The sequence below is a fragment of the Medicago truncatula genome, chromosome 3, assembly GCF_003473485.1.
Source record: "Medicago truncatula cultivar Jemalong A17 chromosome 3, MtrunA17r5.0-ANR, whole genome shotgun sequence".
In the NCBI taxonomy this organism is placed as follows: domain Eukaryota; kingdom Viridiplantae; phylum Streptophyta; class Magnoliopsida; order Fabales; family Fabaceae; genus Medicago; species Medicago truncatula.
Window position 1 is genome coordinate 41,257,918 of NC_053044.1, and position 22,185 is coordinate 41,280,102.

At 31.0% G+C, this 22,185-nt stretch overlaps 2 protein-coding genes across 4 annotated transcripts; one reads left to right on the forward strand and one right to left on the reverse strand.

Annotated features, from left to right (window-relative positions):
• The first annotated feature begins 2,479 nt into the window (after positions 1-2,479).
• LOC11427558 (uncharacterized) lies at positions 2,480-6,187 on the forward strand. The gene is made up of 6 exons (XM_003601588.4): positions 2,480-2,770; positions 3,002-3,117; positions 4,790-4,823; positions 4,972-5,102; positions 5,536-5,572; positions 5,888-6,187. Exons 2-6 carry the CDS (start codon positions 3,046-3,048, stop codon positions 6,040-6,042), a joined length of 429 nt encoding a protein of 142 aa, XP_003601636.2. The 5' UTR covers positions 2,480-2,770; positions 3,002-3,045; the 3' UTR covers positions 6,043-6,187.
• Positions 6,188-7,180: 993 nt separating this feature from the next.
• LOC11433230 (purple acid phosphatase 15) lies at positions 7,181-19,467 on the reverse strand. 3 transcript variants are annotated; one of them, XM_003601589.4, is made up of 8 exons: positions 19,293-19,467; positions 11,064-11,367; positions 9,396-9,587; positions 8,500-8,833; positions 8,196-8,413; positions 7,910-8,100; positions 7,546-7,830; positions 7,181-7,471 (listed from the first exon to the last, which is right to left on the reverse strand). In XM_003601589.4, exons 1-8 carry the CDS (start codon positions 19,425-19,427, stop codon positions 7,334-7,336), a joined length of 1,797 nt encoding a protein of 598 aa, XP_003601637.2. In that variant the 5' UTR covers positions 19,428-19,467; the 3' UTR covers positions 7,181-7,333. The 3 variants fall into 3 exon arrangements, with proteins under 3 accessions (XP_003601637.2, XP_039687507.1, XP_024635414.2); XM_039831573.1 differs by lacking the exon at positions 19,293-19,467 and having other exon boundaries at positions 11,064-11,726; XM_024779646.2 differs by lacking the exons at positions 7,181-7,471; positions 7,546-7,830; positions 7,910-8,100; ... (2 more) ...; positions 9,396-9,587; positions 11,064-11,367 and adding exons at positions 14,327-14,603; positions 14,969-15,253; positions 15,335-15,525; ... (1 more) ...; positions 15,965-16,298; positions 17,350-17,541 and having other exon boundaries at positions 18,989-19,454.
• Positions 19,468-22,185: the final 2,718 nt, after the last annotated feature.

Genomic DNA, 22,185 nt, shown 5'->3' on the forward strand with positions numbered 1-22,185 from the left:
AATTAAATTTTTGCTTATATGCTTTAGCAAATTTAGGTCTGACTCTTAATGATTATACTAACTGCAATAGCATCTCTGTCCAAATTAGTGAGTATTTTGTTGGAAACAATTTTGGTTTATCAAACTTTAGATTCTTAAATTTCTGAGTTTTGGTTTGGTCTCTCCTCTTTTTCTATTGTATATATTTTTTATTTAATATATTTTGGTGAGGTGATACTCTAATTGCCCACTTTTGGTTTAAAAATAAAAATTATTGAAGACGGTATAAATCCCATTAATATTCTTGATATACTAAATAACATATTTCATTTTTCAAACAATGTATAAAAAATACAGCCTAGCAAAATCAATGCAAATATTTTGCTACCACAATATAGCCGTTTAAAATTGGTCTTCCAACTATCAATGATAATTTTCGGTAAACCATCATACGAATAAACGACCCATGGTTTGGGCAAAATGTATGTTATTTGTATCATCTTCATTTTGAGATGTAATATGGACCTCTAAAAATGATGTGTGGATAAAGAAGTTAGTACAAGAGAGTATGATCCATTTTGGATCATGGAATATAGGCACTCTTATAGAAAAATATATTGAAATAGTTGATATACTAGAAGGAAGATTATTGTAGGTGCCTATAGGAAATTAAGTGGGTGGATTAAAGGGTGAAAGAATTAGATAGTTCAAGGTTTAAGAATTGATACACTAACAAAGTTAGATTGAGAAATGAGGTAGACATTATAGTGAATACGAAATCAAAGAAGGATATTGTATATGTAAAAAGGATAGGACATCATATCATATCTATACAATTTATAGTGTAACAATACGTCTTTAGTGTTATAAGTTAGACAGACAAATAGGGTAGACATTATTGTTGATGAGGAATGAAATAAGGATATTATAGATGTGAAAAGGATAGGAGATCATATCATATTCCTAAAAATTGTTGTGGAACAATACATCTTTAATATCATGAAATTAAGTGGGTGGATGAAAGGGCGAAAGAATTAGATAGTTCAAGGTTTAAGAATTGGTACACTAACAAAGTTAGAATGAGAAATGAGGTAGACATCATAGTTAATACGGAATCAAAGAAGGATATTTAGGGTCAATTTTCATTGACGCTTTGTTTTGCAATGACAATAAAAAAAAGTTAGGGTAAATCTTTATCTCGAGTGGGAGTTTATCTTCCTAAGCCCGTGTTCACGCATGGACAACTCTATGTCGCTGTCTCTCGAGTTACTCCTATAAAAGGTTTGAAGCTGCTCATCTTGGATGAAGATAATAATAATGTTTGCAAGTAGACCATAAATGTTGTGTATCGTGAAGTTTTTCAAAAAGTATGATCATTGGTACGGGTACGCGTGCGGGTGCGGGTACAGGTGTGGGGGAAATTTGGAGTTTTAGTACAGGGGGCGGGGGCGGGTGTGGGGGATGCTTACCCCCGCCCCGCACCCGCTTTTTAAAACTTTCTTTTTTAAATTTTATAATCTTATTTCCATAAGCACCAACCTATTTTAATATATTAGAAAAAATGAAAACGTTCTTTCTTAAAAAGAAAAAATATGCATTTTTTAAATATTTTATAAAAAATAATGTTTTCGCGGGTGGGGGTGGTGGTGGAGCCGGGAGACCCGTCCCCATTGAGGGCGGGGTTGGGTGTTCAATTTTTACCCCCGATGTGGTTTGGGGACGGGGGCGGGTGTATGGAAGCGGAGACGGGGACGGGGATACTCAAACCTGCCTCCGGTCCGCCTCGTTGCCATGTCTACGTATTGGTCATTACAAGACATGCAATTTCTATATAAGCAGATCCTCCTGCCATTGACTTTTAATTGATGCACTTTTTAGGTATAACAGTACGCAAAACTTTTTTTTTTACATCATTGTTACCCCAAAATACAATATTTACATTAGACCATTGGTTTTGTAAAAAATAAAAACAAATAACAATCGACGTTTTTGTAGCCCAAACTATATTTATATACACCCGTAAAAAATTTAACGTTTGCATTCACAGACTAGGTGTATACATCTGACACTTACTATTATATAAAAAAAAAATACAAATTTTTTAGTTTTTATGATTAATAAAATACATTATGTCAACAAATAATAATATACAGTATGTCGGAGTATTTTTGCAAAAATATTACATATGCTAAGTTTAACAATGAGTACATTTTATACTACAAATAATTAGTATAAGTATAAATCCAAATACTTTAATCGTTATGTGCAATGTTTAGATATTTCAAAATATATACAAAATTAAGATGATATTTTTTTCCATATCAAATTTAAATTATAACCACACTTATAACTTTAAGATAACACAATATAAAATCTATATATTTTGATCAAAAAAGTATTTTATTTCCCGTGCTTAGCACGAGTCACTATACTAGTTTGTTTATATATATGACAATGCTGAGGACAATTGTTTGGTCACTCTCCGTTGAACACTCTCTTCACTATTGGACCACGTCACCACTTTTTACAAACAATGCAACTGGAAACTGGTTTAGCCAGGTTAAGTTAGTTTTTTTTTTCCAGAACTTAAAAAAAAAATAGAAAGCCGAAGATCTTCTTCCTCCTCACTCAATTCAGACGCACACATAACCACCGTTCATGGCCGCCGCCAACAAGAAAAACAACAATAACGACAACAACATCCCAAATAATTAATAGGCCATCTATTAATCTACTTTTCATAAACCTCATTTCTTCTATCTCCATCATATGCCAAAGATTAATTGCAAAGGTCAAAACTTTTTATGAATTGAGATCTGGGTTTTTATGATAACTGTGAATAATCATGTGAGCACAAAATACGATTAGTTGAAGCAGTCCTAGATTGTAACATCTTGCAATTTATTGGAATAATTTTCAGATTCATTCCTTTTGTGTGAAATTTGATACTGAAATTGACAGTTTTCAGTTGTGATTTCTGAAATTGACAGTTTTCTAATGGAATCACCATTGGATTTTTTAGATCTATGAAAGAAAGAATGGGAAACAAATAGAAGAAAACAAAAGATGGCACTCAATCTCTGCATGTTCATTCCAAGAACCTTAGACGACAAGAAGATGATTATTTTACCACCGAAGGTATTATCAGAATTTTGACCTGTTATTAAAAATAAAATAAAAATAGTATAAACTGGTTAGAGCGGTTTCCTATTACTTGGTGTGTAAAAGGTGGTGATGTGGTCTAATAGTAAAGAGAGTGGCCAACCGATTGTCCTTAGCATTGCTATATATATAATGTTTATTATGAGAATGACTGTTTTACATAAGAATGATCATCAATCATTAGATCGAAAATAGATGACCGAGATTAACAAGTCACATTTTAAAAACACATGGTATGTCCTTATTGTCTGAATTACATTACCCTTCTTCTTCCTTCCCTACATCCATCTGCATCTCTGTTTTCCACCGCGTCTCACCGTCGCCGACGTTTATCTCATCTACTACTTCAAGATCGCACCTCGTAATCTCTCTTGATGTCTTTTTACGGCAACAACAACGGTGGCACTGAAGGTACGGCAACAAAGGTGAAGACTTGCTTTAATACTTCATAACTATGATGAAAATAAGTAGTCAAATTTGTCTTTGACTTATAACAAAGAAACTAATTTGTTTTTTTTTATATAAAAGCGTCAAAGATTACTTTGTCTTTTATTTTTGTTGGAGACTAAATTGACTTGAATGAAAATTGTAAAGGAATAAAATAGGTTTTCACTCCATTATTAATACTCCCTCCCTCTAAAACAACTATAGTTTTAGGTGAATTTCCTTATAGTAATATTTTTTTTATTGTACTTCACATGTCTCAAAATAATTGTCCCTTTAGAATATCAATGCAACATTTATTTATTTTTCTACTATTATATTCTTATTATTTAATTTATCTAACTTATTTATTTCACTAACTACAATTAATAAGAGTATTTAGTTTCATTCAACTTAACTACTTCACTAACTACAATTAATGAGAGTATTTAATTTCATAAAACTTAACTACTCCACTAACCATAATTAATAAGGGTATTTTAGTATTTTACTATTGAAATCAACACAATTAATATTTCCTTAAAATCCCCTAGTAACCCGGAGTTCGGTCGTGAGTTAAGAAAATCAACACAATTAATATTTCCTTAAAATCCCCTAGTAACTCGGAGTTCGGTCATGAGGTAAGGATAACATGGCTAAAAATAATCCCCTAGTAACCCGAAGTTCGGTCGTGAGGTAAGGATAACATGGCCAAAAATTGTTCCACTTAATAATCGAACTTGAGTTTTATCGAACGCTCAATTATTTGATCAATTGTACACAAATCTTAATCAATTATTATTTTGAGATGATCAAGGAATTGTTTTTTTGCTAATATATGCAAAGTTGTACTTTTTTACTCATAAATGTCATTAAGTTTAGTCAAATAAATAATTGACTTTAAAAACACTGTGATATTATTTGCCTATATTATAACTCCTTAACCTCCACAGCTCCTCTACAGAAAGAAAGAAAAAAAAAAAAAAAAAAAACTCCTTTACCTCACCAATTGTACCATGGCTAATTTTCTTTGCACCTTTCTTCTCATACTTCCCATTGCCCTTGTGATGCAAAATGTAAATATTTCTCTCACCCTATTCTTTCACGCTTGCATATTTCTGTGTCACGCACACTCACACACACATATTCTTTACATTCTTTTTAGTCATGCTATTGTTTTTATTTTCCACAACTTAATATGTTTTTTTCTCTTTAAAAAATTCAGATGGCCGGTGTGGAAGGAGACTTGAGTCCATATGGTAATAGCTCTAACTTTTTTATTTTAATTAAACAAAGATCGGGCTTATATTTTGTGACATTTTTCTTTTAGGACAAAAAGGAAGTGGGTCAAATTATTTAATTAAATTTACTAATGTTGTTCATAACTAAAATCTTGATTTTGTTCAGATTGTTCGACTATAGTATGTCCCAGCCGTTGTGCACGATCTCAATATAAGAATGAGTGTATAAGCTACTGTAGCATGTGTTGTCAAAAGTGTTCGTGTCCGTATGCTCTTGCAGAAAAGATTTTAAATAAGGTTTGGTTATACTAGTATTTTGTTTTGGATTACCATTAGTATGAGTGTTTTTCAATCCCAATTGAATTTTTTCCGTATAATAAATCAGAAATCGTACCTCTGATCACAAGTTCAAGGAGCATTTAACACTTGAATCAATTAATTGTTGGTTATTTATATTAGTATTAAATTAAATTACATTATTATTTATCATTAAATTTTAACTATTAACTATATTAAAGAAATTTATTAAAAAAAAACTATATTAAAGAATAGTTACTTTATATTAGCAAAAAAAAATAACATATTAGTTTCACATTAAATTTATTTTGAAATATAAAAGCATGTTTCGAGTGCTTTTTCTGTAAGTATTTTTTTAGGGGCTATATTTTTATTTATTAGTCTTTGAATTCATGTTACATCTATTTTTCCCTTTTATATTAAAATTTGACAGGGCAATGGAGAAGTACCAATCAACAATGTGGAAGATGGTAATCTAGCTCTAGCTAATATCTTATCATACTTATTTTATTTTTGATAGACAAAAGATATTTATTCAACCATTTTGGGACAATTAACTTTCAATCTTATACTCTTATTGTGATTTTACCTTTTTTTTCTTCTGCTGTAATGTTTTTTACCAATAAAAATATAAAAGAATGTTATTTCAACAGTTGTCACAAATATGGTTGAATAAATATTAAATATCATTACTCTTTTTGATATACAAGAAAAAAACGAAGTTGAGAAAAAAATTAATTTAATTTATTGATGCTGTCCATAACTCAAATTTTTGTATTATTTAGATTGCAAGTATATATGTGGAAAGAGTTGTGGAAGGATTGGAAACAAGGATGGTTGTCTGGAGAAATGTTACAGCTGTTGTGCACAATGCGTGTGTCCGTTTCCTGGGTTTTCTGAACAACTACTTTTGAACACAAATACGTCCATGCTACATTAATCGGAAAACTAAGAGGAATACCAAAATGCACCATTGTTAGTAATGCATTTGAATTGAATAAAATTTTTTATTTCTGTTGTAAAGTTGTACACCTTCATAAAAAATGTTTTTTATTTTTATTTTTATGGATGAATACATTGTTTAAGCCGTGAGCACAATTGAATTTTATATCTTTTTCATATATTTTTATTTTTACCAATCCTTTTCATACCTTTAAAGTGTGTTTGGATTGATGGTTTAGGAAGGAAGAACATATTCACTTTTCTTTTTTAAACTACGAACTATATAACATTTTTTAAAAAATAAAATTAAGTGTGATTGAAGTATTATATGATCGTTTATCATGTTAATATATTAACTTTTTAAAAAACATTTCATAGTGTCCAAAATTTAAAAACGAAAAGTAAACATTGTCCTCTCTTCCCCCTCCTAAACCCTCCATTCAAACACATATTTAGTGTTTCTTTAAATTTATTTTTTTAGCTCTGTCCTAAGCATGGAAAAAGAAAAGAAAAACCTACGAATAAATTTACATTTCATAATGATATATATTTTCTTTGACAAGATTTTATAATGATATATAAGAAGTAAATGTTGTTTGAATGTTTTAATTTCTTGTAAGTAGATACAATGATACACCCTCATGTCACTGTTATAAACAAAAATTAACATTTTAAATTTATTCATTGAATGATGTATGTGGTTTATAATAAAGACCATATACATCATTAATTGAAAAAAAATCTAAAATATAAATAGGAGGTCGGAGGATGATGTATTAGATAAAGCTTTACGGTTAGACAAAAATAGGAGGAAGAAGAAGCATGGTCCTGTTTACAAAGCAGTGAGAGTCCTAGGCATGTATGGGTGGGTGGTGCCACAAAACATGGTCCCATTTTTCAGGGGAACCAATATTTGTTGAATCCCTTCTTAATCTTAGCGAACGAAAAATTTAATTCAATAGAACAAATTTAATTCCACTATTGTGACTGTTACAGATGTGAGGTCGGGTGATTTCTTAATCCTCTGCCATTTGGGACACCAATAGATTAAATATTCTAATTTGATTTTTTTTTCAAAAATGATATTTCAATAACCTTGATTATAAATGAATTGTTAATAATTTTAGAACAAAAAGTATAAGAAAATAAATTAATATAACCAACAGTATAACACTGTCTTAATTCACACGGAGAACCTGAAATGTCAGGGATGACCCTGATTTAAAGGATTATTTATCCCTAAAAATGAAGAAACAATGTTCAATATAATTTGTACATAATATCCAAATTCATGTATTATGTGCCTCCTCTGGCATAACTGGTGGACACTTATCAGGTTGCCTAACAATGTAAATTTCATCACCAGCAGTTCCATAATAGTCTTGATTGCGGTTCCAACTCCATAAGGCATGAGTTTCATTCTTCACCTGCAAGTTAATTACTCTACCACTTAGTAAGATATAAGTAAGATAAATGTGTAGACTAGAGAAGGAAATATTACCTCTAGAATCCCATGACCGAAGCTGCTTTCGCGAAAAGCACTATAATCAGGCTGTTGGTCCCAACAGAATTTACCTGCTGCTGGACCGGAAGTAAAATTGAAGGCGCAGAAACCTCTCATAAATTTATCTGGTGTAGTTAATGGTTCAGGACAGTTTCCTGGTTCATCTGCATGAGTAATTGCCATCTTTTCCCGATTACCACCGTCACCAACTGTGATATAAACAGGACCGCACGGATCCAATGTGTAGTTATATACACGGTTCGATCTCTCATAGGCATGAACCTGTTCAATGTTCTCATGAGAATTTTGTATCTTGAGAATAATAACAAATTATAAATAATGAAAACAACGAGATGCTTACATGTCCGTTAAAGACAATGTCAACACCATATTTATATAATAAATCTTCCATATTGACCCTCATACACTCCGCTTCTCTATAATGTGACTTGTAAGTGCTGTACCAAGGTGCATGCCATGTAGCTACCAACCATGGAGTTACTTCCCTATCAAGAGAAGCCAAATCCTTCTCCAACCATTTGTACTGGTCCCCTGCAATAAAAAAAGGGATGATACTAAAAGTGAATCAATAAGGACTATCGATTATGTATAAGAAAGCAGAAGAAAAGGATGAACCAAGAGTTAACCTGATTTGTCGTATGATATGTAGGAACCGAGCATTATAAAATGTATTCCTCCCGCATTGAAAGAATAATATAAAGTTGAAGATGACCCACTCTCTTCCGACGGAAATGCAAATCGAGAACTATAAGCAACGAATGTCTTGTTTTCAGCTTGTTCTTCTATCTCATGATTCCCTTCTACTACCATTACCGGGACACTGGAAATCAATGGTTCCATGTACCTGAATAAATAATCAACATTGACTTCATAAACTGGGTTTGAACCAAGAAATCTCAAGTCAAAATTAAGATGAAGTAAAAATTTTACCTTCCCCAATAATCCCAACGTGGTTGATATGTTTCATGGATAGGAGTATTAGAAAATGAACAAGAGTAGCAATCTGAACCAGTGCCATTAGTAAGATACATGTTAGCATAACTAGCATCTCCAACCAATAGAATAAGATCAGGATGATTGCTGATCATATGATTGACAGTGGATGTCGTATTGTATGTAAGACCTAAGTCTCCAACCACGGCGATTCTGCTAGGGTAACTCTTGGGACCTGAAACCGGCATTGTTCTGAAATAATGAACATCACTCATTGCTGACAAAGAAGGATCTCCACATTGATATTGATATAGTGTGTTGGGCTTTAATCCTGCAGCAAAGAGAGTAGAGTTCTACATTAGTTCTTCAAAAATAACCAGGCATATGTCAAGCTTGACTCGACTTGACATAGAATGACTAGGCAGTGGATTAATGACTTTAAAATATTTTGTTCCTTTTCAATCTTGTTTCATTCCTCTTAAAATTTGAGTTGTGTCTAATTTTTAACGAATGTTAAGGCCACGCAGTTATCTAATGTGAAACTCTCAACACCTTTCGGGTCCCATAACTAAATCTCTAAAGTGTTGACACAAACCAAACATATTTTGACAATGACATGTAGACATTGATAACTATTTGAGAAAGTGAACGTGATTGAATATAACCACATGTGCTACTGTTATACGAGTATCGAACATCAAGGACTAACACACTTGGGCACTGACGCCTTCAACCCAAAGTATCGGTGTTACATAACCTATAGCTACTAATTTGGCCATATGACTAGTACTCTAAACGCTTCTCTTTCAAGGCATGAGTCAATATATTTGGAATAAAGAAGTAGTGCATGTGACACAAAATAATGCTTGTACTAAGTCAAAGTGTTAATATACCTGTGAGACGAACATGATGTATAATTCCAGAAGTATAGTTCTGAAGTCCTTCAAAAGGATATAGCTGACTATACACAAGGGAATAACCAACAGCTTGGCCATTCATTGACCTTCCAAACCTTCCATATTGAACTATGCTACCAACTGTTTCAGGATCTAATGGTTCTATATTCTCCCCAATTTGGAATTCTCCTGCAAATGTAATTCAACAATGTCATCCATGTATTTTTATACCAAATATGTTAAATAAATAGGCCTCGAATTTGGGTTTGAGAGGGATTTTCGCTATGTTTACCGAACAGAGCCTAAATCTCATAGCTAATACTAATTTCTTCTTTTCAATAAAATCATCTTTGCTATTTAAAAGATATTAATGAAATTGGTGGGATTAGTTGAAAAGTAATTCTGTAACCTCAAAATGTAAAATTCTTATCAACTTAATGCATTAATTCATACTGAAAAATTTTGTCAATAGTGGAATGAAGAAAGAGCTACCAACACCTAGAGAGTATAGAGTGAGTGAGTCAGTGTACTTTCTCTATCAGTTCTTCCATTCAGTGCATGTGAAAGTGACATTAATTGCATTTGGAGAAAAACAAAAACGAAAACTGATTTTATCTGTCTTCATATAAGCCAATGTCAACAACCATGTTAACAAATTATTACTCCCTCCATTCTAAGAGTAGCATACTTTGTCCTTTTCTTTTCCTTTGAGTGTCCATTTTAAAGTAAAAAAAATATTGTTTCATACTTTATATTTTTTGGTCAAGTAAAATTGACTCTCTCCTAAGAGAAATTCTAAGATAGACACAAACACAAATCTAAATCATTTAGGCACACACACAACAATACACATTAACCAATGTTTTCAATAATAATAAGTCCGAAAGGAATATTAGTTTTATTAATACATGTAAACAACTTGTAAAATGATAATTAAAAATAAACGACATTTACAATTTTTAATGTAACAATTTTTTTCTTTCAATTATACCTCTATTTAATATTACATGGAACAATTCTTTATTTTTAGGTGAAAATACACGCATCAACTTTAATTTAATAATTTCCATTTTACATTAACATTACATGTATTTGTCAAAATATAACGTATGAAATAATGTGTAAAATTATCTAAGGCTCTATTTGACAATGCCAAATTTTGAACTTATAACTTATAAGTTTATATGATTAAAAAGACTTGTATGATAATATGTTTTTCACACAAACTTATAATTCTTTTTATTAGCTTATAGCTTATTTTCATAAGGTAATTCAATTAGCTCATATCTTAAAAAAAAAACTCTTAATTTTACCCATGTTATGTTATTTGAAAAAAAATATTAATTAGACATATCTTTTATGCTATTTCTTATTTATAAATTAATTTAATCATTACAAATTCAATAAAATGTTTATTCACTATTATAGTTAGTTTATAAAATCTTTTTTACCATGAGTTAGTTTATAAGTTATTCACCACTACGATCTCATCTACTATAAACTAAAGAGAGCCTAATATATCATTCATTGTGGTGCCACTGAGAGAACTAGTTACTAGTTCACGTGAACCAACGAACCCCAACAAGAAAAGAAAAATGATAGCTTCATTCATTTGTGACCTTTTAAGCACTTGTAATGAAGAAGGTAATAAGTGAAGAAGGGTACCTGTAATCCAAGAAATCCAAACAGAGTCATGGGAGGTAGAGAGTGAAAGAGAGATTTGTTCAGGTTGAAAAGCTTCAACATTTCTTTGAACAAGAGGATCTGTGTCTGGTATGTCCACAGCGTTTCCACGGAAGCTCTTGTCTAGAGGAACTGTCACAGGCTTGAAAGGTCCATCCAGTGTGGTTGGAACTCCACCATGAACAAGGATTGAACTTAGTGATAATAACAACATACACAGTGTAACAACATGAGTATGCACCAAAACAGAACCCATTTTCAAATGTGAAATATAACTAGCTAGAATGTTGGTGTGTATAAATAAGTAGTCATGAGAATAAGGAAGGAATGTGAATGGTCAAAGAATTGATGCTATTACTATAAAACAAAGTGATGAAATGTGCAAAACGAGGATTTTATTTTTAGTCATGAGAGGCTGGAAAGTACATTGTTTTTTTTAGGAAAGTACATTAAAGAATTGGATTTTTATTTATGGGACATTTGAAGAATTGAATATATTTAATGTAAAAGAAGGACAAGTGGGTTCATATAACTTCTGAGGTCACATGATGAAGGAATGAAGACAAGACAATTTTTGGTTGTTTCATTGTCTGAATGGAGCTGGAGAGATTCATAAATCTGGCTTACGTGATTGCTTGTAACCACCGTCAACATTTTGATCTCTCTTTACGCTCAAGTTTCAGTTTAGATAAGATATAGTATAGTTAGATGACATACCCAAAAAAAAAAAAGGATATTCTACATCTAGATGTGGTTTCTTTTCAAATTGCTCTTTATACTTTTGTAAAAGTACTCTTTATAAAAGTATGGTTTCCATTGTATTCATCATTACCATAAATAAAAAGAGAAAATATTGTACCAAAAAAAAGAGTAAAATATATTAAATTAAAATTGATAAATGGACTCCACTTTAATAAGGATGCCTCAAGTTGAATATCGATGAAAGTTGTAGTGTCTCCAATGAAATCGATTCTAGCGGTTTACTTCGCAACAATAAGGAAATTTAGATACCCGACTTTTTTCTTCTTCTAATGAGGGGTAGAGGATTGCACTTTTTACTAAGTTATTTGGGGTTTACCATGATTTGTTGTTTGTAATCAATGACTCTCTTCAACGGGTTATTTGTGAGATAGATTATTTAGAAGTCTTCCATCTTCTTTAACATCTGGATTACTCGCATATGCATGTTCTTTGTTGGTGAATTTTTTTGGTTTAAAAGAGTGTATTCCTGACATTTCTTTCCAAATGTGCTTAGAGAGAGCAGCTATTGCACAAATTTCTTGATCAAGCTCGGACATCTTTAAGGTTATGTATGACCTTTTGACCGGCTCCCCTATTGGAGTTAAAGGCAATGTTGCGACTGAATGCCTCAGGCAGAACTCTGTTTTTACGGTTTCTTTTTCTTTTTTTTCCTTTGTCGTTCTAAAAAAGAAATTGATATAAGTAGTATTAATTAGAAAAATAGTCATTTAAATTAGAACATTTTTTTTTAAATGGATCACTCATTTTATGACAGAAAAATATACAAATATTTTTATCGAATAAAAGATACTTATTGAGTTTCTTAATTCATGTTTTTTTTAGTCAAGTTCTTAATTCATATGTTAATACCTTAAATGTAAAACAACTGAGATAAAGTTAGTTAGAAAAAACAAATCAGACAAATGAGGTTTTTTTAAGTGTAATTCCTTTTATCTTATAACTCTTATTTTCCTCGCCCTAAAAAAAAAAAAGTTTATACTCCCTCCGTCCTAAATTAGAAGTTATTATGAAAAATAAAATTGTGTTAAATATAATACAAATAAATCATTAATGTTATTTTTTTCTATTATATTATTAACTGTTTATTACTCTCTTTTCTTTCAATATATTAATTTATCTTTCTCATTCCAATAGTTAAAGATAATTTTATAAAATAACTTGTAATTCTCTTTGTCATATAAAATTAGTTGTTGTATTTCTTAAGTGTGAATTCGACAAAACTACTTATAATTTAGGACGGGAGTAACTCTTATTCTTCAGGCGGAGAAAATTGTTGATATTCCTTTAATCTTCAATTATACAGTCAAGGTTATGTTATGGCATTTTTTTTTCTATAGAAAGTTTGTGACTCTTATTCTTTGGGCGAAGAAAATTGTTGATAATGCAGAATCATACTAAAAGACATGTGATATGAGTTTCTAAACACATGACTAACAAAAACAAACCAAATTAAAATTTTAATTTCCATATGAAAATTCAAATTGAGAATAAATTGCTTGATATTCTATCTAGGGGTGAGTAAAAATAAAATTCCATCTTGGTATAGTAACAAAGTGGTTTAATTTTGAAAGAAAAAACAAAAACCCTACTTATATTATTGAAGAGATAACAAAAGACAGAGTAAAAAAAATACAAAGATGGATTTCTTCTGTAAACTTGGCGTGTGCTCCGCAGAGCTATACTTATACTACACGAAGAAAAATTTATCTTATACTCCTACAAATATCCCTCCACTCCCAAAATCACACTAATTGAATTTCATAAGTTTTTTGGAGTTAAAAAATATCAATTTTAAGTACATTGTTGTAAATGCCATAAAGAAAATATGGGCATTGATAGATTAAATATAGTTTTAATTTGTTTTTTATTTTTTTTATTTTTATCAAAAGTGATATTTCAATTTTTTAAATGCAGATATTATAACATATATATAGGAATATGAAAAATAAAGTACAAAGAGAAAAGGTGACAAGTAGTACAAGAAGCACAAGAGTATCACAATGCAAATACAAGCCATAACAGGAAAAATAAACACAAATAACCAAAATAATGCCTACAAAAACAAAGACTCCAATCGAGAACGAGTAGACCAACCCAACACCACCACACCCAGCCGACAACAAGCACCACCAATGAACGAGAGAAGGAACGATGTAACCCCAAACAAAGCGCCCGAAAGCAGCCAAGAAGCCAACAAAATCAATGCAACTCATCAACGCCCCTTCACAAATCTCTCTATCTTCCAACAGAAGAAAGGTTCCACCTTCCGCTCATAGTACATGAATCTTACCTAGAAACCATTTCCAAGAGGAGAATTATACCTTATCAACCAAATGCTCCCTAGAGGTAATCCTCCCATAGGAGATTAGACCGTTTCATGATTTTCAGATCGACCACACAATAATATGTCAAACTAAAGCCGAACCTAACGTAGCTCACTTCCCATTAATAGTTCTAAAACAAAAATACAAAAAAAAAAAAAATTAATACAATTAATAGTAGAAAATTTTCATAATTTGCACAGAGCACCTGAAATCTTAAAGATATGCTTAATTTAAAGGATTGTTTATCTCTAAGAATAAAGAAACAATGGTCAATATAACATGTACATAGTATCCAAATTCATGTTTTATGTACCTCCTCTGGCTTGACTGGTGGACACTTATCAGGTTGCCTAACAATGTAAATTTCATCACCAGCGTTTCCATAAAAGTCTTGATTGCGGTGCCAAATCCATAAGGCATGTGTTTCATTCTTCACCTGCAAGTTAATTATTCTACCACTTATTAGTGTGTACTCCTATTCTAATTATGTTTCAACTTCAAGTGCAACTAATATGTATGAACTTCTATCAATAGGCTTCAAATGCTAACGTGTCTTTATGAACCAATATTGTGGAAATTTTTGCATTTCACCAAAATCATAAGACTTGATGACCTTTTCAATTCAATTGATACTTGATCAGGTTGAAAATACAATTACCACAAATAAAGAGAGTACATGCAATGAAGAAACAAGGTTTTCAGTTTTCAGGTTGAATAATTCAAATGTTGTATATTTGTTAAGCCCTTTCTAGAAAGAAAAAATAAAGATAAATGTGTAGAGACTAGATAAGGAAAGATTACCTCTAGAATCCCATGACCAAAGCTGCTTTCACGGAAAGCGCTGTAATCAGGCTGTTGGTCCCAACAGAATTTACCTGCTGCTGGACCGGATGTAAAATTAAAGGCGCAAAAGCCACCCATAAATTTATCTGGTGTAGTTGATGGTTCTGGACAGTTTCCTGGTTCATCGGCATGAGCAATTGCCATCTTTTCTCGGTTGCCACCGTCACCAACGGTGATATAAACAGGACCGCAGGGATCCAATGTGTAGTTATATACACGGTTTGATCTCTCATAGGCATGAACCTGTTCAATGTTCTCATGAGAATTTTGGATCTTGAGAATGATAACAATCAACTACACCAGATATAACTACAAGGTGCTTACATGTCCATTGAAGACAATGTCAACGCCATATTTATATAGTAAATCTTCCATCTCCACCCTCATACACTCCACCTCTCTATAATGTGCTATGTAGGTGCTGTACCAAGGTGCATGCCATGTAGCTACCAACCATGGAGTTACTTCCCTGTCAAGAGAAGCCAAATCTTTCTCCAACCATTTGTACTGGTCCCCTGCAATAAAAGAAGGATGACACTTAAGGACTATCAATTGTGTACAAGAAACCAGAAGAAAATGATGAACCAAGAGTTAACCTGATTTGTCGTATGATATGTAGGCACCGAGCATTATAAAATGTATTCCTCCTGCATTGAAAGAATAATAGAAAGTGGATGATGATCCACTCTCTTCTGACGGAAATGCAAATCGAGAACTATAAGCAACGAATGTCTTGTTTTCAGCTTGTTCTTCTATCTCATGATTCCCTTCCACTACCATTATTGGGACACTAGCAATCAGAGGTTCCATGTACCTGAATCAATAATTCACATTGATTCGATTGAGCCAATAAATCTCAAAATCAAAATCAAAACAATGACAAGACTAGCACCATGTGCCTAAACCAGTTATAACAGAAAGATTCATAGTGAAGTTAGTGAAGCTAAATTTTACCTTCCCCAATAATCCCAACGCGGTTGATATGTTTCCTGGATGGGGCTATTCGAAAACGAGCAAGAATAGCAATCTGAACCAGTACCATTAGTAAGATATAGGTTAGCATAACTAACATCACCAACCAATAGAATAAGATCAGGATGATTGCCGGTCATATGATTGACAGTAGATGTGGTATTGTATGTAAGACCTAAGTCTCCGACCACTGCGATTCTACTAGGGTAGCTCTTGGGGCCTGAAACTGGCATTGTCCTAAAATAATGAACATCACTCATTGCTGGTAAAGAAGGATCTCCACATTGATATTGGTATAGTGTGTTGGGTTTCAAACCTGCAGCAAAGAGAATGGAATTTTAATTAGTTCTTCACAGCAAACGAACTTGTAAAGTAGAGACAGCCCACCACCTATAAATTATGAAGCATTGACATGGAGACTAAACACACATTGACACTGAGATGTAAATACTGGTAATAATTTTAAAAAATGAAAGTAATTGAATGTAATCATGTGTGTTCTTATGATTGTCGAACACTAACAAATATTGGACACTCATACATGCCTTCATGCTGAGGTATCAGTGCTACATAGTCTATAAATACTAATTTGGCCATATTTGATACTACCAGTACTCTGAACACTTCCCTTTCAAGACATGGGTCAATTTACTTGGATAAAAAAGCTGGTGCATGTGAGACAAAAGGATGCTTAAAGCCTATAAAGCTCGAATACTCAGAAAAATGATGTGCCTGTATTGGACACCAATAGTCCATGGATACTCACTGATACATACTCTAGAAGTATCAGAATTTCTTTTTTTAACGTGTATCCTAGAAAAGTTGAAGGTATAAAAAAGGTGAGACAAAGTTATGAGAATTCAGCGGAGATGTACGTGATTCAATTTATGTTGGTGCTAGATCTTTGGAATCGGTAGAATGATCTCTTAATGAATCAGACTTAAAATTCATGTATTTTATGGGGAAGAAGGTAATGAGAGAGGAGACTTAATTTGTTAACATGACACAAAGGTTGTTTTGAGTTATTTTACTGATGTTTTTGTTGATATCATGTAATAGGAATGAAATAGATTATGATTATAAGCAAAGCTCTACCCTCTGTGTTCTTATCAAAGTATTATTTTTTTGCAAGTGTGATCTTTATAATTATATATTAATGAAGAATGATCAATGTATATTCCTTTGTGTATTTTACATGAATATAAGTTTTATTATAAAAAAATTGGTAAAGCATCTAAGTTGTATCCTATCTTCATTCTTGAATTTAAAAATATTTGCATATCTGTGTATCCGTATCGTATTGTATCACATCCGCACTACTAAGTATCATCATCTAAGTTGTATCCTAAGTCAAAGTGTTAATATACCTGTGAGACGAACATGATGTATAATTCCAGAAGTGTAGTTCTGAAGTCCTTCGAAAGGATATAGCTGACTATACACAAGGGAATAACCAACAGCTTGGACATTCATTGACCTTCCAAATCTTCCATATTGAACTATGCTATCAACTGTTTCAGGATCTAATGGTTCTATATTCTCCCCAATTTGGAATTCTCCTGCAAATGTAATCTAACAATATCATATATGTTCAAATAAACAGACACTACTTATATATAGCAACAAAAAAGAGAGTTCAGTCACTTGAATTGACATGAAATTAACACATTCCCAAAATATGGCCTTAAGACAACAGAAAAAATCAACTTACAATTGGTACTACAGGTTGCTATAGCTTCAAATGAATGAAATTGGTGAGGTTAGTACTAGTAGTTCAAAAACCTCAAAATGCATTAACTCAAAATAAAAGTTTTGCCAATTGTGGAATGAAGAAAGAGTTATTACCAAATAGAGAGTGAGAGTCACTGTACTTGCTCTATCAATCCTTCCATTCGATGCATGTGAAAACGACATTAATTCCATTTAGAAAAATAAAAACAAAGCTATTTGTATTCATGTATGACACAATGTAAACAGCCATGTTAACAAAACAACATTAACTCCATTGCCTTTGAATGAAAGGTTATAAACATATGTCCCTCAAAACAAAAAGGTTATATACTACCTCAAAAGAAAGAAAAAAATAGTACTAGTACAATCTACCAACGAATGAACCCAACAACAATAAAGACACGATGGTTTCGATGAACATATCTTAGTTGGTATGGACAATGCATTATAATATGCATGGGATGAAGTTCGAACCTCGGACACCTCACTTATTCATCTTAAACGGTGAATTTTAGTCCTTCGACTACTTGACTAAAAAAAGACATAACGACGAATCTAATTTTTTTTATTAGTGTAATTAATCTCATATTATAAATGAATATTCATATGGAAAAACATTAATCTATAGGCGATAAAAAAAATATGCCATTATATTACCGAAAATTTGGAGATAACAAAATTGTACCATACACCTCTCAAAAAAATTATGCATGCATTATCTACACAAAAAGTTGAAGCACCCTAATGTTTAAAAATTATCTTGTCAAAAAAATATATATATAATTGATTTCTAAGTTTCTTAATATTAACATTAATTATTTATTTTTTTCATTTTTAATACGTAAAAAATATTTTTATCTATGTATAGCCACACCCCTCAAAAATCTATGTATAACCATACAATCAGTATGCAATTTATTTCTCACATCATTGCAGATTTAATTATTCGTAAATGAAATTGATCAAAAAAATTTAGTGAATGCAGTGTTTAATTTTTAGTGGAAAAAAAATTAAATTATTCAACACAAATAATTTAGTGGGGGCATGGTGCCCCAAATTGACTTCAAGTGCATTATCCGGACACACGACATGGACACAATAATAATTTAAAAAGGTGTAAGTGATTGAACATAACTACATTTGTCGATGTCATGTAGGCCGACACGACATTGAATCTAAGGTGTTGCTACCTAGTTCATTTGTGACCTCTTATTTGAAGTTGGAGAATAAGATTAGAAAGTACATTAGTAAGAAAGAAGAAGGGAGGTGAAGTACCTGTAATCCAAGAAATCCAAACAGAGTCATGGGAGGTAGAGAGGGAGAGAGAAATTTGTTCAGGTTGAAAAGCTTCAACATTTCTTTGAACAAGAGGATCTGTGTCTGGTATGTCCACAGCGTTTCCACGGAAGCTCTTGTCTAGAGGAACTGTCACAGGCTTGAAAGGTCCATCCAGTGTGGTTGGAACTCCACCATGAACAAGGATTGAACTTAGTGATAATAACAACATACACAGTGTAACAACATGAGTATGCACCAAAACAGAACCCATTTTCAAATGTGAAATATAACTAGCTAGAATGTTGGAGTGTATAGATAAGAAAGAAGAAGGAATGTGAAAGGTCAAAGAATTGATGTTGTTAGAAAACAGAGCGGTGAGCATATGATATATATAATTGTGCAAAGATGATGTTAACATTATCTTTTGAACAAGCATGCTCCTCTTTAACTAACTTCTGTTCTAAGAGAATAAATTAATAAACTAAAAATGGAAGTAAGGAGGGTGTATTGAATTAGGATTTTAAATAACAAATTTTGTTTAAAAAGGCCTTGAGAATTTTAAAAGACATTTTGATTATTTTAAAAGATTATTAAGGATTTCAATGGATTTAATTCATAAGATTTGAAAGATAGTAAAATCTTAAAAGAAAAAAACAATCTTAAGAAATCTCATGTTTTTATGAAAGACTTTTTCATGCTAAAATTTCACTGGAAAATCCCACAAAATCCATCAAAATCTGATTTATTAAACAATCCTTCGAAATTTGAATGATTTTGAATACCACTAGACTTTTTTTAAGTGATTAAGAATCTTGATTGAATACCACAAGAATTTTTTTAAATGACAAAGAATCTTGATTGAATAACACAAGACTTTTTTTAAATTGGAAAGAGTCTTGATTGAATACCACAAGACTTTTTCATGATAAAAAAGTCTTTTAAAATCCCTTAGAATCATTATCCAATATACCCTCCTAAAACATAAATATTGTCTTAAAAAGATAAGATTTTAAATTTCTAAAACATGGAATGCATAATTTCCAATAAAATATTTTTATATTTAGTTTATTAACTTGTGTTTTAAGGGCATAAGTTAACATTTTCCTAAATAAAATTAAGGTGTTTTTCAACTTTATGTAAAATCTATTTTAAAATGTGATATCTATCTTTATTTTGTGTATGTTTGATTTCATTTTTAAAATGATCAAACTGGTGTTAGTCACACCCAAAAAAAAAAACAAGTTACACCCAAATTTATTTAAAATTTTATAATAATACCAAAATTGTCCTCTTCATGTAAATTTTTAAAAATCCATCTTTTATGATCATTCTGAACCCGTACCTCTTTCATCCACAAATCACCATAGATGTGCAACCAATATCTGAATCAACATCTTTGTTATTGATCTGTACTATATTCATAAAGGTTAGTGAATTTCATGAATTTCATTTTCGATGAGTTTCTATTTGTTTATTGTTTGTTTTGGTATGAGATATGCCTGTCAATTTGATTTTAAGTGAGAGGTTAGTGTAAATTAAGTTTACGTGTATGTATATAAAAGGGGTTATTGTAGTTTACGTATGTAGGTTAATGTAAATTCAAGTTTACGTATGTTCAATTTAGGTTAGTGTAAATTCAGTTTACTTACATTCAATCTAGGTTAATGTAAGTTAAGTTTACTTATGTTCAATTTAGGTTAATGTAAATTTAGTTTACGTATGTATATAAGAGGTTAGTGTAAATTCAGTTTACTTACGTTCAATCTAGGTTAATGTAAATTAAGTTTACTTACGTTCAATCTAGGTTAATGTAAATTCAGTTTGTAAATTCAGTTTATTTACGTTCAATCTAGGTTAATGTAAATTAAGTTTACTTATATTCAATTTAGGTTAATGTAAATTAAGTTTACTTATGTTCAATTTACGTTAATGTAAATTTAATTAATTTAAAATTTTTATTTTAGTTAAAGGGTATATTAGTCATTCTATGACGTAATTTGTTTTTTTTTGAGGTGTGAATACCACCGGTCAAAATGTTTCTTGTATATGTTTAATTGTTTTAGAGTAATTGATTTCGTCATCAAAATGATTCTTGTATCACTTTACATAATTGTATTCAAATACATATTACTTTGCCTTCAACTTACTATTAACATACTTAATTTTACATAATCCATTTACTCAATATCAATTCTTTTCACCATTGAAAAAAAAAAAAGTACTTCTAAGGCTTCTAATTTAGTGCAAAACTATAATTTTATTTGATTTAAGATGGTCTTTTCTTTTATTCGAAAAACTTTAAGGATGATCTTTAGAGGCATTATTCTAAAGGGACATTAAAAAATAGGATATATAATTTCAAAGTTAAATATATTTTTGCTTTCTATATTTAAGTATTGTTTTTTCATCATCAGGCAACAATTCCCACGCCCACCGCACGTCAGTCTGCACATTTCCCCTCTAATTTTTATTTTTCATCGCCATACATCATCCACCGCACTTCAATTTTAATAACTAAACGTAACCAAAGTGTTTATCATAAATTCAAATTCTCTAAGTGAAAAAGTCTTTATTGTAGGCCTCTCAAAAAAAAAAAACTCCATTGTAAGGCTATTGAACAATGATTAAATAAGTAATGAATTGAATTAGATTTATATTTTAATAATTAATTAATGTCATATATTCAGTATTAATGGATGTTAGAAAGATTACCTTTAAAGAAATACTAACTAGAGTCCTAAAGACACTCTTTAATCTTTAAGGATCTAAAACAAACGGTGCTAAATTTTTATGAAAATATGTGTATTTAATACATTAAAAATTAAATTATTTGACTTTTGAATAAATAAATTTTGGAGAATGCTAACTAATGCGCTATAGACATTGGTTAAACAATTAAAACATGTAAGTTTTTAATAAAAACTAGTATTATCATTACCTGATCAAATGTAACATCTTACATTTTCAACATAAAATATCTATTTTTGGATTCTTTAACCATTGTTATTAGGGCACCGGTTAGTAATACCAATAAATAAAATTTTTACGCGTTATACTAACAAGTGTCTTTAGAACATTTGTTAAAAATTCAAAAATAGAAATAATTTATAAATTTAATGTAAAAAAACTTTTTAATGTTTCAATATCTTGAATGCACAATTTTCAAAATAAATTTTTCACTTTAAACTTTAAAA

Bases quoted from the DNA above. Each gene is read 5' to 3' on its own strand.
- LOC11433230 (XM_003601589.4), bottom strand. From the start codon at position 19,427: ATGCTTGTTCAAAAGATAATGTTAACATCATCTTTGCACAATTATATA. The intron at 7,831-7,909 runs GTAAGCATCTCG...AACATTGAACAG, and splicing joins ACATTGTCTTTAACGGACAT to GTTCATGCCTATGAGAGATC. The intron at 7,472-7,545 runs GTAATATTTCCT...ATTAACTTGCAG, and splicing joins TCGGTCATGGGATTCTAGAG to GTGAAGAATGAAACTCATGC.
- LOC11427558 (XM_003601588.4), top strand. From the start codon at position 3,046: ATGGCACTCAATCTCTGCATGTTCATTCCAAGAACCTTAGACGACAAG. The intron at 3,118-4,789 runs GTATTATCAGAA...TAAAAAATTCAG, and splicing joins TGATTATTTTACCACCGAAG to ATGGCCGGTGTGGAAGGAGA. The intron at 4,824-4,971 runs GTAATAGCTCTA...GATTTTGTTCAG, and splicing joins AGGAGACTTGAGTCCATATG to ATTGTTCGACTATAGTATGT.